Consider the following 17,894-nt stretch of genomic DNA (forward strand, 5'->3'; position numbering starts at 1 on the left):
TTTTCAAGAAGAGTGAAGAATTACTATGAATACAGGTACACTTGATTCTTGAAATGATAAAAGAATGGATGTGGCAAAGTTTTTAAAAGCTAAAGAGGAATTATATGATTTAGTATTGGATGAGGTTTCAAATAGCACTCCAAATTTAAAAGAATTGGACCATTGGAGAAATGTTGAATTCCCAAATGAATTGGAAAATCGATATTCCAAAGGTGAATTGGAGATTAATAAACAAGAATTAACAAAATTGATGGATTGGAAGTTGTAAGTGAACCTCATGAATCATTGATATGATTGACTAATAATTCAAAAGGAAAAAGGGGAAATTTAGACCAACATTAAAGAAATTGATTGGACAAAATGAAGAAGATAATGTGATAGCAATAACTAAAGAAGCATTTGCCCTATTTCTTGAATCTAAAGATACTAGTCCAACAAAAGAAGACTATAAGAAAATTGTTAAGAAGGCATTAACGATATTAGTTAAATTAAGAGGAGTTGGGCCAGCCACGGCTTCATTAATGCTTTCTTTATTGAACAAGATTACTAAATTAGCACCACCTTTTTATTCAGATGAAGCTGCAGAATATGTTTTCGCTTTGGTGAATGATGGTGATGATGAGATTAAATTGAAATATTCAATGAGTGAATATATTAAATGGTTAGATTTGATGTGTGATTTGAATGAAGGTTATGTTTATGATTTTAAAGATGTTGAGAATGGGATTTGGGCTATAAAGCAGAATGAATATTATGAGGTGAAGCCAAGGGAGAAGAGCAAAGAGGTGAAAGAGGATGATGATGATGATGATGATGATGATGATGATGATGATGATGGGAAGAGTGTGAAGAAGCGTAAAGTGTCAAAAGAATGAAGTGTATAGTAATGAAATGTACCCTTAACCACCAAAGTGTATTGTTCTTGGTTCCTCAAATCTGCGATAGAAATGGGAATAGGCTATTGGATAACCTTATTACATTGCCGATTCTGGGGAGCAGGGGACAAGGCACAAAGAGGGTCAGGACAAGAGAGTTGAGAGTTAAATTGGAGAATAGACAAGTGGAAGCAACTGAATAGTAGCAGCCATATACAACCACTTGTACGCTAGTAATAACTGTACCCATTTCTTCTTCTGTGGTGCTTCGATGACTGTTTTTGACGTAGTCATCGAGTGCCGGAGCGATTCTCGGGTGGTTGCTTGATGGGGGGTGTAGGCTGGAGTAGACTATGGGATAGGATAGGATAACTATAGTATAGGATAGTATGATAGTATGATAGTATGATAGTATGATAGTATGATAGTATGATAGTATAGTATAGTATAATAGTATGATACCCTTCTTATATAATCCAGTCGATCCGTATGCACTCCAGAGCGGAACAACCCGCCCTCTCAGATCTTCCGGCTAAAAATTCACGTCTGTGTCCCACTCGTGGAAAAGTATATCATCTCGCTGGATCCCTTCTTGTCCAAAGACAACAACAATAACATCCACCAAAGTCATGAGAACACTCTGATTACAACAAATACATATACACCCACGATGCCTGAGAAAACTGCTATACTAGACCCTCCTGTCAACTTGTCAGATGCTACAAATACTTCCTCCACTGCTTCAAACACAAAGAAAAGAGTTCGAACTGGTTGTTTGAATTGTCGAAAAAAGCACAAAAAATGTGACGAGACAAAACCAATATGTAAAACTTGTCAACTAAAGAATGAACATTGTGAATGGCCAACTCCAAAGCTCAAAAGATCAAGTTCAAGAAGATCCTCTCATGGTCATCCAACCATTTCAATCCCACCAGTATCAAGTGCAACACAAAATTACCCAATCTATTCAAGACCAATCCCTAGCCAACCTGTTTTGCAACCTCAAACAACAATGAAAAGACAAAGAATAGAGGGAACTTCACCTCTGGAACAGCAACATACTCTGATTCAACCACAGCAGCAGCAACAAGCTCAACCACCTCCCTCTTCGTTTCCCCCACCTCAACTGTCTCAATACCTGCCATCTTATGAACCACAGAAACCAAGAAGAATATCTGCAGATTTATCTTCATATTCATTAGGAAATCAATATCAACAACAACCACCATCATCTTCAGAATCATTCCTGGATCAACAACAGCAACAACAACAACAACAACAACAACTTCCGGCTCCTCCAAGACTAAACCTCAATAACCTACTCAACACCCACCATGAACCATCTGCAATACCTAAAAGAATCTCTGTTGATTCTTCAGAAACTCAAGTTTCAAACTCATCCTTAACAAATGGAACAGATGTATCACCAATATCAAATAATACCACTTTATTAGATATCTCAACTTTTAAAATCCTCACTACATCATTATCACATTTTTTCAAAACTGAACAACAATTACAACAATTCCCCAATATGAACTTGGTTTCATCAATTTCACCATACGAACAAGTTTCATTATTGGAAACTTTTAATACTGGAATAGCACCAAGATTAAACATTTTAGATTCTCATTTCATCAAATATGAAATCCCTCAAATTTCTAAAGAGAGTCCATGTGTTAAAAATGCAATGTTTGCAACTTCATGTTTTTTATTAAAAGATTTCACAAGGGGGTTTAAATTTTATTCAGCAAGTGTAAACAATATCCACACAAGTAGTTGGTTAGAAAAATGCATAACTGGAATGTTGTTAACTTTAATAAGTACTATGGTTTTAGATGTGGAGGATTGGAGATTTCATATACGTGATTATTTATTGTTCTTGGAAAGAACTATATCAACTAATGGGATGGATCATGGTATACCTGAATGTTATTGGTGGGCTGTATTAACGGATATTAATGGGTTGGATATTGGTGAAGATACTACAGTTTCAATAATTGAAGATAACAATAAGAATAATGAAGTTAGTGAAATTATTAAATTATTAGCAATGACTGTTAATTTAATAAGTATGGATTTTATTGATTTTGATACAAGATGGGAAATCTTGTGGAATAAAGTTGATGATTGGTTTGAATCAAGATCAAAAAATTTGATTTCAATCTTACATTTTGCTGATTTAGATGATTCTTTATTCCCTTTATTAGTTTATGGGTCAGGTTCTTCAGCTTTATCTCTGCAATTATATCATACTTTAATGATTTTATTAATTCAAAATAAACCAAGATTATTCAAACTTTCAAATATTAAAAATTCCAAAAATTTTCATCAAGTAACTTGGTATGCCAAAAATATCATTGGAATTAATTTGAATAATCAATCTTTACAATGTTGGAATAATTCAAATCAATGTATTTGGATAGCTGGCAAATTATTAACTCATCAAGATGAACATAAATTAATTTTAAATTTAATTAATGATGTTGAATTGAAAATTGGTCATCATTGTTTTAAATATAAATCACAAGATTTGAAAAATTATTGGGATCATGATAAATCAGATTTATAATCAATAATCATGAATTCATTCTGATAAATGTTGTAGTTCTTTCCATAATTTATTTAATGACATTTCAAATCTTTCGTTAACAAATTTTGATAATTTCATACTTTTATCACACCAAAGTCGTCCTTGAATCTTTTGTCCATTACTTTTAAAATGTTAGTCTAATTTAGCCTAAAATATACAAGGGTGGCTTGACCGGATGTAAAAATACTCACAATAACCGATTAATTCCATTGTTCCAGCATGTCGTGGCTATCCACTCAATCTCATGGGCCGGGAATTGATTGTCTTCCTATGTAAAAGTTAGTATTTTTGGGACAAATAAAGGGACAAAATTTTCTCAACTCACCTCTTGTGAACAAAGTCTTGTATAAATTTGTGAAATAATTTTTAAACAATTATCTTCTTCATTAATACCATTAGTAAATTTTAATAATAATCTAACCCATCTTGAAACTTGCAATGAAGAGATCTTTAAATCTCCAAAATTTCTTGATAATATTGATGAAATAATTAATGATTTAATACGATCTGGATAATTACTATCATCATCATTGATAACCATATTAATTAAAGTTGAATCAAATTCAATAGTTTTCAATTTATTTGATTCACGAATTAATGATTCAATTGATCCATAATTTTCAAGCTTTAATTCAGCTTCAAATTGGAAAATCATAACATCTAATAAACATTGTTCCCATTCTTTTTGGAAATTTTCAAAACCAGGTTTATTACCAATGATTATTGTTAATTCATCAATGTTTATACGAAGATTTAATGCCTTCTCCTTAACTGTCCCCCAAAGTAATTTGAAATCCAAATTTGTCTTTTTGGACATACATAAAAGACTAATTAATCCAGCTCTAAATTTCCAAATTTTTAAATTTATTGATTTTTCAAAACTTGTATCATCAGGTATTAATGAATTTAAATTGATTGATAATTCTGCAAATAAATCACCATATATGAAATCTTCATTGATTAAACATTCCCTTGATATATTAAAAGCCTGTGAACTAAACCATTCTAATTCTTCCATAGTAAATCTATAATTCTCAATGTTTTTGGAATCTTTAGCAAATTTAAAAGCTTCTTGTAAAAGGGTTAATAAAGTATCAAGATATTCCTCTTTGTATGTATCATTTTTCAAAATCAATCCAATAACACAACGTAAAGCTGAAGGAATAGAAACTTTCGAATCAAGCCCCACATTTATGTTTTTAAATAATAGCATCATGGATTCTATTGCAATTCTAGTATTGATATTTGAACTAGTTGCACATAATGATAATAACGGAATCAAGTTTTGTTCATTTGAAGTTGTCATTTCTTTTAAACAAATCATAACTTTATTTTCTTCCCCTTTTTGAGAATACACTTTAAACATATTATACTGTGTTATCAAAGATTTCTTTTCAGTATCATCCATTTGTTGAAAGATCTTGATTGCATCATCATATCTATCAACATTAATTAAGCTGTTTTGAATAGCTCTTTGAATTTTTGCCCTATCAATATCATTAACTTGTAATAACCTATGCAATGCCAATTTAAACCAACCAATGGATTCATCAAATTTATTATTCTTGGATTCTGATTTACCAGCATTCCATAATAATGTGATTGCACCAGATGAACATTTCCGAGATAAAGCTTTGATAAACCTTTTTTCAGCAATGTCAAAAAATTGTACAAGGTTTTGTTGTTTATGATCTGGTAATAAACTTTTATCCTTGATATAGATATTAATCATCGCAACAAGAATCATCTCAAGGGTATCATGATCAATTGTTGGGTCCAACCTATTAGTAAAGACATATTCAAAACATTTGATAGCTCCAGTGGTATCTTTCAGTGCAAAATCATTAATAACCCCCAAAATAACTTTAAAATCAGGCATAGGAAAGTTATTAGACATCAACATCCGCATAATGACTTCTTCAATCTCACTTGGATCACCATTTTTAACATTGATTAACTTAATTGATAGTTTGAAGAACTCAAGAGTATTGCATTGCTTCTCTTGCATAACCAATAAAGAATCTTCAGCTACTTGGATACTCTCATTTGATCTCTCCTCAATACATGCACGGATTAATAAGGAATGGATTGAAAATTCCACTCTTGATGACTCTTGAGAACCTGAATTTGATCCATTTGAAAGGTATCCAATGGCCTTGTTGAGAAAATAAATCACATCAGAATATCTTTTTTGATTGTAAAGTGATAAACTAGAGTTATAAATTACTCTTGTAGATTCTGTCAAGACTTCAGAGTTGTTTGAAGAAGCAAATGATGAAAGTCCAGCTCTTTCTTCATAAAACTTGGCCATTTGAATATCATTCTCCTGTATGGATAATTGCATCTTTGTGATGAATAACTCTGATCTGGCTTTGTTGAAACTGGAAAGCACAGATTCTTCAAAAGTTGATGACATAGACTCTAAATCTTTGAATACTCGGTCAGCATGTTCTTGAATTTTTATAGTGAGTCTATTATCATTTTCCTCTAAACGTTATGATTAGAACCAGTCCAATTGAAATAAAATTGCAATGATACTCACCCAATGAACTTTTGAAGGATCTATAGAGACAATTGAATAGCCTAAATTTTCCCTTGATTGTTGGTTCTATTGAATCTTGGATTGAACATAAGAGGCTTGCAAAAAATTTCGCTGACTCAATGGTTAGTGAACAATTTTCTAAATTTGAAGCAACTTCACTTACCTGAACATAATGTTTTCCTCAAATCATCAGATCCAGACTTCATAGCTAATGCCGCTCTATTCCAAAGGTCAATTGCTAATATTTGCTGTTAACAAATGATTGTAATGGTGACGCGTAAGGTATCAACAAACCTGAACTTTCCAATCTTGTGCTAAATTCTTTTAAATCATCCACCTCAGTAGTTCTGAATAGCCTTTCATATCTCTCTGATAAAGGTAGAATAGAGACCACCGAAGATTTTAAAGCTGCTTGATCATTTTCACTTAATTCACCTTGATTTAACTTGGCTGTGATTGATGTAGCCGCCTCTTTCAAAAACTTGTTAATTTTGATTTCAAGAATTTTTGAACTTTAGGTATCAGTTACCAAGTAGCTGGTTGAGTTGATTTTTAAAGTTTGACATCTTTTTAGTTACTGTTGTTCGTTGGTTATAGTGCAAGTTTTCTATGTTTATGTTTTGTTTTGGGTTCAACATTTTGTATTCTGAAATTTTCAAGTATCGGATTTACAAGGCCTTCTTGAAAAAACGAATATCAAAAGCTAATTAACTATATACAACTAACGAACGTCATAGAACCTATTTAGATTCAGATTCAGAACCTTCAGCATTTCCTAACGCTTCATTGGCAATTTCATAATCACCGTTATCTTTTTTAACAATCACACCTTGTGAAAGTAATGATTCAAACATATCTTGAGGAACCCAGCCACTAGTGACAGCGAAGGCAACATTACCAATTTCAGCATAGTATTTTTCCAATAAAGCAGCATGAGTTTCCCATTTTTCTTGATTGATTTCAATTGGGAATTTTTCTGCTAAAACAAATTTATGCTCAGCAAATTGATCCCATTGAACAGAAACTTCATAAATCTTACGTTCAACTAGAGCAGCTTCTAAATCTGATCTCTTTTCGACAGCAGTAACATATGGGCCTCTTAAACGTTTCAAGACTGGTGAAGCTTCTGTATCAAGTTCAGCAAATGTCTTAGCTAAGGCAACGTCCCATAAAACTTCATTTCTTGTACGAACAACGGCAAAATCATAATAATATTTATCAGCATCTGATAAAGTTTCATATTGTTTCATATCAATTTCAAATTCGTAAATCTTTGGACCATCTTCATAAGCAACAAATCTTGGGGTGCTTTGGAAAATGATTGGTTTGATAGTTGCACCTTCAAAATCCAAGAAATAATATTCATCATCTTTAACCAAAACATTCATTGGGTCAATATCGGTATGTGCTAATCTTGGAGCAAATAATGCATCAATATTTTTAACACTTTCAGATTTTGTATTAATTAAAACTGGAGCAAGAGTTTTCAAATTTGAATAAATGTCAATTTCTTGTTTCAATAAATCCTTGTTTTCAAGAACACCAGTATCAGCTTCAGATAATGCTAATCTAGTTCTTAAGCTTTCCAATTCAATATCAGCAACAGATTCAACAAGATCTAATGGTTTATCAGCAGCCCATGGACCAACCAAATTTTCGAATTGGGATTTCTTCAAATGACGTTTGTTTCTCCAGTAAACCCTTTCAGTACTTGGACCAATAACCCAACGACCTTTCAAAGCTTTGTCAGTTTCACCATTGTAAGGTTCCTTTGGGTTGACTTCAGTAGAATCAACATTGAAATATAAAGAACCAAATTGATTAAATTCGAATGCTGATAATTTAGCTTGGAATTCTGATAATGGGTTGATAACTTCTCCGATGATATCTTTATGTTTTGCATCAGTATGAGGGGTCATTGGTTGCCATTTCTTCATTAAGGTTTCACCTTCAATGAATTCTTCCAAGATGAATGGAATGTTCAAAGGATTAGTATTATCAGCACCATAGGCAAAGACTTTTGGAACATTGATATCAGTTTTCAAGTTGATGAAATCTAATGTTGCTGCTTCACTTTGGATTCTTTTCTTGATTGCATATTCAGTATCTAATGGATATGGAATTCTTAAAATGAAACTTTTACCAGTGTTTAAATCAAGTTTATAAATTCTATGATGTTTACCTTCATGAAGACTGCTTAATTGTTTGATTTGGAATTGTTCATTTGGATTCAATGAACCAAAATTTACCACATTAACATTATGAGGTAAGGAAACAATACCATTTTGATGAGCTTTTGGTGGAACGACAGCCGCTGCTTCTTTAACATCTTTAGTATTCTTTGCAGTATCTTTGGTTTCGTCTAATAATTCTTTCATAACTTTTTGTAATCCTGTTAAAGAGAATTTTGTGTATCTCTTTCTCTTTTCAGCTTCATCATTTTTTAACCATGTACCCCAAGTATATTTGAAAATAGCTTCTCTTTGAGGATCATTCTCATCATTCAATGAAGTAAATGTTTCTTTAGCTTCTTGAGCCATAAAACGGTTGAATTGAGTGATTGGAGCTTTTCTAGTAGCCAAACGACTACCAGCTCTCAATAATTGAGGAGCTATTATAGATCTACCAAGATTATACATAATGAAATGGTCTTGGTGGCTTTGAACAGGTTCAAGCTTCACACTTTAATACTGTTAAATGTCTTTGAACACTTTTTTTTTCAGGTTCCCGACATTTGCTTTCAAGATTACGTAACATCAACTTCATATAAGCAGCCACAAATTACTTACACAAGTCAAGTCTAAAAGCAAATCCAAATAAATTAATAGTTATAAATAAAGGTTATCATTAAAAAGTCGTGTGAAATGTGAAATATGAAAAAGTGTCAAAGGGGTCTGTGATTTTTCAGAGTAATGGTTTTTTTGCTGTTCTTGTCATCAAAAGACCTGGTGAAAACCAGGGAAAAGAACTTGAATACAGAAGGGCAATATATGAAAAGGAAACCTTATCTTTCGTTTTCAATCGTTATATCAGGAAGACCAGCTTCATTTGGTTTTTCACCTTGAATCTGTCCATCATAGTTTAAATCAAAATTTCTAGGAACCTCCATATCTTGCTCTTCGTAATATTCACTAGATAACATTGAACCTCTATCATCATCCCTTTCACTTGGATCATATTGTGGGATTAAACTGGTGGCACTCTTAATCGACTGAACACTCATGAAATCATCTTGATCATCCTGATTCTCTTTATTGTTGTCGACTTGTAGTTGTTGATTTTGCTGTTGCTTAGCATAATTGCTATACATCTTATTGATTAGATTCAAAGGATAGCCTGGGATTCCTGTTCTTTTAATCCTCTTACCTTCAACACCATCTTTTGTAGCAGTCACAGATAAACCTGAAGTAACAGAAGATCTTGATAATGGTCTTGAAATTGGTATTGATGATTGCCCATGAGATTCTAATGAGTCTGCTTCGAATGAGGCCGAATCTGATTCTGATTTTGGAGATTTCAAGTGGTAGGAGTCAAAGTCACTACCAGTACCATCATATTGATCTTGAATTGGATCTGAAGTAGAGCTGTAGATATCGGTCATAATTGTGTGGTTGCAAAGGGTATTAATTGTAATCAATTCAAAGATGGGCCAAAAAGTTGGGACTTTTTCGTTCCAGTAAGCTTATGGATTAAAGAATATAATGGTTGATGAAGTTGATCGCAGTAGATTATTGAATATTGAACAAGTGAGCTCTTTTACAGGTGGATTGCAAGCTTCTCTCGTAAAAAACAAGAGTTCCTTCAAATCAGGCACAACTGAAATTACTGATTGATTTTGGCAGGCAGCTGGGGAACTTTTTGGCAAACGTTTTCGCGAAAAGCGATGATCTTTTCTTCTTTCGTGAATTCTCAAAACGTCAACATTTGAATTTTGGCGTATAACAACAAACAATATTTTTGATGGAAACGGTGTAATTAAACAGGTCAAAATGGCTATCAATTGGAAATATAAGGTACTATGTGTGCTGAAATAAACATTACGATTGTCTCACTGCATTTTTTGATACAGAAAACGCCTGTTTTGAGCTCAGCGGTTAACTACTAGCTTCAAAGGTGAATTATATAAAGAACAAGAAATCGTCAGAATCTCAACAAGAACCATTAATTCGTCATTTCATCAAAAGTCGATACAATGGGGCAAGGAACTGAAGTTGTTTATGAGCAGAGCACAAAGACAAAGACTAGCATCACTTGTGAGCAAAGTCAAAAGTTGATTCAAACTATGTTGACAATGTCGTTTGGTTGTGTTGCATTCTTACGTGGGTTGTTCCCAGATGAAAACTTTGTTGACCAAAGATTTGTTCCAAATAAGTTCGAGCAGGGCTATAATCCAAATGATCCCAAAAGCAAAAATGATTCAATCAGAGTAAAGACATTGGCTAGAGGAAAATCAACAAAAGCTGATCTTTTCTTAGACTGGATTGATAAAGGTGCTACTGATGCTATTAGAAGAGGTTACTTGAAATCACTCAGCTTTGCTATATTCTTGAACAAGGATGACCCGAATGATTTACATGAGGTTTATACATTCTTTTTTGATTATAAAAATGATGATATCCATTTCAGCATCAATGACGAGGATGAGCCAATCAGCCTTTTAGACTCAAGAAAGATGTTGCAGCAATTGATGAAAAGATTCATCATTATAACTCAATCCCTTGAACCACTTCCAGAGGAAAGAAATGTGTCGATGCGTATGTTGTTCAATGAATCATGTCCAAAGGATTACCAACCACCATTTTTCAAAGATGCTTCTGATGAACCTTCAGCTATTTTGAAAGCACCGAAAACCTCAAATGTTGACAGATATTCTGCAGGGTCTGTTGACACATCTTTCCACTCTATCCAGGTGAAGGTTTTGAGTCGCCCTATTCTGATTTCTAATGAAAATGAATTAATAGAGATTGATCCTTTTGAAGCTTCTCAGTTCAAGACTCCAAACATGATCAAGAATGCTCAACTGCCACCAAAGTCTTTGAATAGATTCGTTAAAAGAGAACCAAGCCAAACGACCAATATGCTAAGAAGCTTTTTGGAGAGCTCACAACCAGAAGTCAAACCGACACAAGCTATTAATCATGTGAAATGTGAGTGCGGCTCCACTGAAGAATCTGATGTTTCTGGAACTATTAAATGTGCTTCTTGTGATGGTATTCTTCATGGCAGCTGTTATGGATCCTCAAGCCGTAGACAGGAAACTACGTGCTTCACATGCCGTTCAAAAGCAATGGGCGGAATCAAGACTCATCAAAACTTGAGATTGTTGTTCATTGCCAGAAAATTATATAAACTTTTCTCAAAAGTTGACATTCCTCCTTCAACAAGAATCATCCATGAGCAATTAGGTTTTGCTATCAGTGAGAACACCAAAGCTACTGCTTCTGTCATTTCATTTTTTTTCAAAAAGTGTATTTTGGTATTGGAAGATGAGCCAAGAAAGTTAAAAAAACAAGTTGGTGATGCTACATTTCAAAAAGGTTCATCTTATGTTGATGTTGATATCGATGGTATCTATGTAAATGGCAAACAATTCTCAAGAGGTCGTTATTCTTGGTCATTTGTTCCTAAAATTTATGGGCCAGATCTCACAGCGTGGAAGTCATCTGCTGCTAGGACTAAGAAATTTTTATTTGAAGATACACTAGAGAGTGGACTCGCAATTGATGATAACTTGGATCAACTTGATATTTCTAAAGTTTCGATCGATGAAGAACAAATCTTAAATTCAAGTGACCAAGAAATAGGGGATGAAACCAAGAAGTCAGAAGAAGTTACTGGCTATTTCTCAAATTTGAACCTTCAAAGCTCTGAAGATTATGATATAATTCAAAGCTCAAATCCTGTTAGATCAACAAGAAAGAGAAAATCCAGTTTTGAGCATGACCCAATTGAAATTGCAAGCAGCCAACCAGTCTGTACTGATGTGAGACTCAAAAGGAAAAAGGTTAGCGTCACCAAAAAAGTTATTACAGCTGATTCATTTGCTTAAGACAGTATTTTTGTATAGCCAAATTATAATACGTCTCTAAATACATTGTGTAGACGTCTTTGAATGCATCACGCGCGAAAAAAAAAAATTGTGTGTACAAAAACGAAGAGCATCGGCCACAAACAAAACTAAAGCACAAAAACCAAAATTTTTGCAAACACAGATATAAATGCCACTAGGATGCTAAGATTCAAGATACCATCATTGAGGAGCTCCATCAAATGCTTTTGTCGTGGTTATTCACAAAGACCAACACCACCATTCACAGCTGGACAACCGTTGTTTGAAACCAGGCCATTCATGGTCAAACCTGGGGAATTAACACCTGGTATAACAGCTTTAGAATATTTCCAAAGAAGAATAGACTTAGCCTCAAAATTACCAGATAGTTCACTTGCAATTGTTGTTGGTTCACAAGTTCAATTTGCCTCAGGGAGTGTGTTTTATGATTTTCAACAGAATAATGATTTGTTTTATTTATCTGGTTGGAATGAACCCGATTCAGTTATTGTCATTGAAAAACCAAATAATAAGCTAGAAGATGTTATCTTCCATATGGTTGTTCCACCTAAAGAACCTTTAGCTGAACAATGGGATGGATTTAGAACAGGTGTTGAAGGTGCTGTTGAAGTATTCAATGCTGATGAATCCGAACAAATTTATAGATTGGCTCCATATTTAGATAAATTAGTCCAGAGAAATAAAAACGTCTTTATTGACTTACCAGAGGGCACAAAGAAGCAGACCACATCATCTACATTCACAAACTTCTTCAACATTGGGGGCAATAAGAAATTAACATCTGTTCAAGAGTTGTTGAAAACTTCCGGTTCAGGGAAATCTATTAAACCATTATCACCATTTATAACGGAAATGAGAACTATTAAGTCTGATGCTGAACTAAGAATCATGAGAAAAGCGGGTCAAATATCTGGAAGAGCTTACAACCAAGCATATGCTAAGCGCTTCAAGACTGAAAGAACTCTGAAATCTTATCTAGAGTATAGATTCATAGCGGGTGGATGCGATAAGCCAGCTTATATTCCTGTTGTTGCAGCTGGGTCCAATGCTCTTTGTATTCACTATACACGTAATGATGATTTATTTTATGAGGATGAGATGGTGTTGGTAGATGCTGCTGGTTCATTAGGTGGTTATTGCTCGGACATTTCAAGAACATGGCCTTCATCTGGTAAATTTTCACCCGCTCAAAAAGAACTATACCAAGCTGTTTTGAATGTTGAAAAAGAATGTATTACAAACTGTACAGAGAACCACAACTTCAGCCTTCAAGACATACATGACTTGAGTGTTGGATTGATGAAGAGGGAGTTGAGAAATTGTGGGTTTGGTGAACTAACCTACAGTGATATTACAAAATTGTATCCACATTATATAGGCCATAATCTGGGTCTAGATGTCCATGATGTTCCGCGTCATTCGAGAACTGCTAAATTAAAAGCTGGTCAAGTTATCACTATTGAACCAGGTGTTTACGTTCCCGATGATCATGCTTTCCCTGCATCATTTAGAAATATTGGTATCAGAATTGAAGATGACATTGCGGTGGGTAAAGATACGTACACCAATCTAACAGTTGAAGCAGCAAAGGAGATTGTGGATATTGAAAGAATCGCTGAAGTGGGAGTGACTACACCTTTGGATGACGAGGTTGTAGAAGTATTTTAGCCATCCGATGTATATAAAAGAATATAATGACACATATACCTTAATTTATTTCATCTTGTCTTTTATTCAAAGCATTTTTAGCCTTCAATGCATTCTTTTGTGCGTTTTCAAGTTTTTCTCTCAGTAGATTCTCAACTGTATCAGAAGCTTCACAAAGTTTTTGTAATGATTCAGCAAAATCGATTCTTTTATCCTTTTTATTAGTCTCAAATATTTCATTTTCAGCATCATAACTAAACTCTAGTCTTTTCTCTTTTATATAGTCATTGATTTCTTTAACTAATTTCCCCTTTTCAATGTTTAACCTATTTGATAAATGGTCTGCAGAGACTCTAACAGCAAGTCTCAAATACAGAGAATAACTTTTTTGTCTAAATTTTAACCTTATTTGTGACCAAACTCTATTGAAAAAAACATTTGTTTCTCCAACATAGTTCAATTTATCAAGAAGAATATTCAATTCTTTAAACTTTGCAGCATTCAAACTAATAAAGAAGGGGCGGATATCAGTAATTTTTGAGCCAGTCAATGTTGTGAATTCCGTGTCATTCAAAGTGTTGTTTAATTCACTTGGATCTTTGTAAAGTAATATTGATATAAAGGATGCTAACACAATCTCATCTTCATAGATATATTGCCCAAAATCCGAATCTTTCAAAAGTTGTAATGCTGAAATTTGCTTTCCTGAAGCTGACTGAATAGCAGGTGCATCAACTAAATCATAGATTAGATTTGCAGCCTCTTCATATTCTTGTTTCAAAAAATGTGCCATGAGAATCAAGTACTTGACCCTCCAATATGATGTGACTTCTTGATCTGTCAACCTTTTCAGATAGAGTTCATTTGATAGAGATGTAGTCAAAAATGCTTCAACTCTTTTATCTTGATTCAAAACAGCTGAATAATTACCTTGTATAAGTGCGACCTGTGCAGAGTACTCTGCTAACTGACACGTTGGTGAACCTATAGCTGAAGTTGACAGAGCGTTTGTTGCTTCAAAGTATTGTTTGTTGAACGTGTGAAATTCTGCTATATCAATTGTTTTCTTCACATTTGTTTCGTGGTATAAATCTTGTTCCCCCACCGCTTTTGCACTCTTTGATTTGTTATTTTGAACTTGGTAATTCCATTGAGGGTCTTGAAACCTGGATATAGCTTCATTACTTGGTAATACTTTCAATCTCTCTATAAATTGATCAATGTAAGGACTGCACTGATCTACTGATTCCAAGTACCCTAAAGCCTCGAAAGCAGCTTGCCCCACTATTTGAGGATCTGAACTTTTGAAATGGTAAAGCCGTTCAATGAGTATAGGTCCTGTAGCTGTTAGTACTTTCTTCTCAATAGTTTATCACTTGTTATCTATGCTCACCTCTATACTTCTTCACTACTTCCTTCAATTCGGATACTGGCATTTCAAATTAGTATCAGCTTTTCCATTAAATACCATACCACACTTACACTGATCATTTGAGCTCATCTTTCGCCACTCTCCCTGTGCTTTCTTGTGGCCAACTCTCTAATCAGAATGATCACAACTGACTCGCTCAAGGCAAAAAAAGTGTCAACCTTTTCGCGAACCCAAATCCTTAAGAGTGCCCGTCACATAAAAAAATTATACAGATTTAGAAAATTTCAACACTTAAAAGCTTTACAACAACAACTACGAAACTTGATCTCAAAGGGCAAATGATTACGAGTTTCAAGTCATTATCTAGAGCAGGTACCTCAAATATACGGCTGTTCTCAACCAGCTCGTGTTCCCGAGGCAAAATAAGAAAATTTTTGAAGCTAGCCGCAAGAGATGACATTTATATTAAACCAACTAGTAACTTTGAACACCATCAAAAGAAAGCTAGAAAAGTCAAAGCTGGCGAAGAAAGAACAGCTGCCGATTTGAGGAAACAAAAAGCCGCTACAATCTTGCAAAAAGTCTATAATGAAGATGTTGATCATAAAAAGTTGGGTCCAACAAGTAATGAAGATTTGAAGTATTTTCAACATGCGGATAGGAAAACCCTTTACACTTTACTCGGTGTCACTGAAGACCAGATTTTAGATTCTGTTGTGGTAACAAAGAGTGTACGAGCTTTCTTAAAAAGGGATCAAACAGAAAAGGCCATGACATTAGCAAAATTAGCACAATCAAAAGGTATTGTCAGTATGAATTTCATTGTTGCATACTTTGTACAACAGGGCAAAATAAATGCAGCTCTTGATTTGCACACCATGAGAAAGAAGTGGAATGTTTCATTGAATGAACAATCTATGACAATGTTATTTGATGAAATATCTGCATATAGACCAGTTGATGACCAACAGCCTTTAACTGACGCACAAGCCAAAAGAGTTTTAGAAATTTACTTAGCATCCACCAGAAAGAGTGATTATAAACCAAATCTTATACATTTCAACACTTGTATATCAGCATTATTCAGGGCCAATGATCAATCACATGCTATGAATTTATTCAAACAAATGGAAGATATAAATATAAGACCAGATGTAAAAACATACACTATTGTGCTACAAGGGTTAGCACATGCCAAAAATGACATCTGGGCTGTTGTTAATGCAATAGATATATTTCCAAAGTTGTTGACATTCCCTGAACACAAATTGGATAACCATGTTTTAGAAGCACTCGTAAGAGTATTTACCAATCGTGAGAAGCTTTATTTGATTAAGAGAGGCATTCAAATAGCACAATCATGTTTTCAAATACCAGATGGTGTTCCAAAAATTGATAATTTCAAGAGACTTGCTCCTTCACAAAAGGGTGAAAAGCTTCAAATTCCTGATGTTTTCACAATTGAGAACAAGATTGAACCTACTGCTTCATTAATTGATACCATCATGCTTGCTGCTTCCAAAATAGGTGATGATAAACTAGCTATCAAATTCTTTGAAACTTTCAAAGAAGAAGGTTACACTTCCTCAATTGATCGTGCATTAGTTCATAGATATTTGACTGTTTCTCAGCTTGAAGATAAGAAGAATGCTGGTGAAAATTCAATCAAAATTTACAAAACATTCACTCAATCAGACCTTTTCAGACATATCAAGCTTAATGATCAAACTAAATACATTGTTTTCAATGGATTAGCCCGTCAAGTTAATTCAACATATGAAGAAAAGAAACAAAGTCTTAGAAATAATAAAAAAGCCAACGATGCCCTTGGATTTGTTGAAGAATTCATGGAAATGGTTGAAAAACCATACAGCTTAAGGGTCTTTAGTGGTTATTTGAAAGCCGTTCATAAATTATCATCAAGTGGTAAAAGAACATCGATGGTCAAAGAACGTTTACAAGTCATGAGAAAATATGTCAGCGGAAAATCGTTCAAAGACTTGAATTGTACCAAGCCAGAACTTGATGCGTTTATTAAACATTTGAATGAAGTTGAAAAACGTTTCCCAAGGGAACCAAAAACTGATAAAATGATCACTATAACTGGAAATGATCTTACTGCAACTCAAACTAGTTAATGACCTTTTTTACTTGTACATAGAAGAAAATCAGATATAGAAATAAATGTTAATGAACTATTTACTGCTTTGATTTTGATCAAATAGAGTAGAGGATTACGGAAATCGACTGATTAATACATCTACATCTAATAATTTAGTAGTTAGCTCTGAATCCTGATGCTGACGCCAATAATATTGCAGGGTTGTTGGCCGCGACCGCAGTTTTTTTTTTTTTTTTGAATTTTTCACCTACAGAACCTGGATCCGACCGATTTCTCAGAACAACTCCATTAAAAAAGACAGCTCCAAGCACTCAAATAGGTTCAAAAACTTAGGAATATCATTACAGCACCTAAGAGATAGCAAAAAAGGCAAAGAAACAAAAAATTTTTTTTTTTTTAATGGTAAAGTTACTTTATTCTAAAATCTTATACACTTTTACACTTCAACTTTCAATATAATAATTCCAATATAACACTGTTCCAAATAAATTTCCAATATTAATCAATAGCTCATTTTTATAGCTATTTCCTTCTTTCTTTCCTTATAGAGCAACCTTCTTAATAAAGTCAAAAAAGTCAAAATAAATAATTCAAAAAGTTTCAAAACGGGAGTTTCAATAAATCTTTGTAATACCGTAGGGGTTTTATTTTTTTTTTTTTTTTTNTTTTTTTT

The 17,894-nt window shown here is 33.7% G+C and overlaps 9 protein-coding genes across 9 annotated transcripts; 5 read left to right on the plus strand and 4 right to left on the minus strand.

Annotated features, from left to right (window-relative positions):
* Positions 1 to 64: 64 nt before the first annotated feature.
* WICANDRAFT_75975 (uncharacterized protein) lies at positions 65 to 875 on the plus strand (the record flags this gene model as incomplete). Its single annotated transcript, XM_019184302.1, has 2 exons — positions 65 to 264; positions 314 to 875. 2 exons carry the CDS (start codon positions 65 to 67, stop codon positions 873 to 875), a joined length of 762 nt encoding a protein of 253 aa, XP_019040986.1.
* A 670-nt stretch (positions 876 to 1,545) lies between these two features.
* Positions 1,546 to 3,447, plus strand: WICANDRAFT_75976 (Zn(II)2Cys6 transcription factor domain-containing protein; the record flags this gene model as incomplete). Its single annotated transcript, XM_019184303.1, has 1 exon — positions 1,546 to 3,447. One exon carries the CDS (start codon positions 1,546 to 1,548, stop codon positions 3,445 to 3,447), a length of 1,902 nt encoding a protein of 633 aa, XP_019040987.1.
* Positions 3,448 to 3,655: 208 nt separating this feature from the next.
* Positions 3,656 to 6,576, minus strand: SPO22 (Spo22p; the record flags this gene model as incomplete). Its single annotated transcript, XM_019182888.1, has 6 exons — positions 3,656 to 3,736; positions 3,794 to 5,955; positions 6,011 to 6,121; positions 6,174 to 6,248; positions 6,305 to 6,481; positions 6,540 to 6,576. The coding sequence occupies 6 exons, from the start codon at positions 6,574 to 6,576 to the stop codon at positions 3,656 to 3,658; spliced, it is 2,643 nt and encodes an 880-aa protein (XP_019040988.1).
* Positions 6,577 to 6,750: 174 nt separating this feature from the next.
* On the minus strand, positions 6,751 to 8,550 carry AIM9 (Aim9p; the record flags this gene model as incomplete). Its single annotated transcript, XM_019185316.1, has 1 exon — positions 6,751 to 8,550. One exon carries the CDS (start codon positions 8,548 to 8,550, stop codon positions 6,751 to 6,753), a length of 1,800 nt encoding a protein of 599 aa, XP_019040989.1.
* Positions 8,551 to 9,014: 464 nt separating this feature from the next.
* WICANDRAFT_75979 (uncharacterized protein) lies at positions 9,015 to 9,611 on the minus strand (the record flags this gene model as incomplete). Its single annotated transcript, XM_019184304.1, has 1 exon — positions 9,015 to 9,611. One exon carries the CDS (start codon positions 9,609 to 9,611, stop codon positions 9,015 to 9,017), a length of 597 nt encoding a protein of 198 aa, XP_019040990.1.
* A 633-nt stretch (positions 9,612 to 10,244) lies between these two features.
* On the plus strand, positions 10,245 to 11,588 carry HOP1 (Hop1p; the record flags this gene model as incomplete). Its single annotated transcript, XM_019180622.1, has 1 exon — positions 10,245 to 11,588. A coding segment is annotated over one exon (1,344 nt), but the record flags the coding sequence as incomplete, so codon positions are not given.
* Positions 11,589 to 12,239: 651 nt separating this feature from the next.
* ICP55 (aminopeptidase) lies at positions 12,240 to 13,748 on the plus strand (the record flags this gene model as incomplete). The annotated part of the gene is made up of 1 exon (XM_019181054.1): positions 12,240 to 13,748. The coding sequence occupies one exon, from the start codon at positions 12,240 to 12,242 to the stop codon at positions 13,746 to 13,748; it is 1,509 nt and encodes a 502-aa protein (XP_019040992.1).
* Positions 13,749 to 13,788: 40 nt separating this feature from the next.
* On the minus strand, positions 13,789 to 15,228 carry WICANDRAFT_59864 (uncharacterized protein; the record flags this gene model as incomplete). Its single annotated transcript, XM_019182889.1, has 3 exons — positions 13,789 to 15,065; positions 15,121 to 15,156; positions 15,210 to 15,228. The coding sequence occupies 3 exons, from the start codon at positions 15,226 to 15,228 to the stop codon at positions 13,789 to 13,791; spliced, it is 1,332 nt and encodes a 443-aa protein (XP_019040993.1).
* Positions 15,229 to 15,437: 209 nt separating this feature from the next.
* On the plus strand, positions 15,438 to 17,239 carry MRX1 (Mrx1p; the record flags this gene model as incomplete). The annotated part of the gene is made up of 1 exon (XM_019184030.1): positions 15,438 to 17,239. The coding sequence occupies one exon, from the start codon at positions 15,438 to 15,440 to the stop codon at positions 17,235 to 17,237; it is 1,800 nt and encodes a 599-aa protein (XP_019040994.1).
* Between the last annotated feature and the right edge of the window lie 655 nt (positions 17,240 to 17,894).

Source organism: Wickerhamomyces anomalus (genome assembly GCF_001661255.1).
Source record: "Wickerhamomyces anomalus NRRL Y-366-8 unplaced genomic scaffold WICANscaffold_1, whole genome shotgun sequence".
Taxonomy (NCBI): domain Eukaryota; kingdom Fungi; phylum Ascomycota; class Saccharomycetes; order Phaffomycetales; family Wickerhamomycetaceae; genus Hansenula; species Hansenula anomala.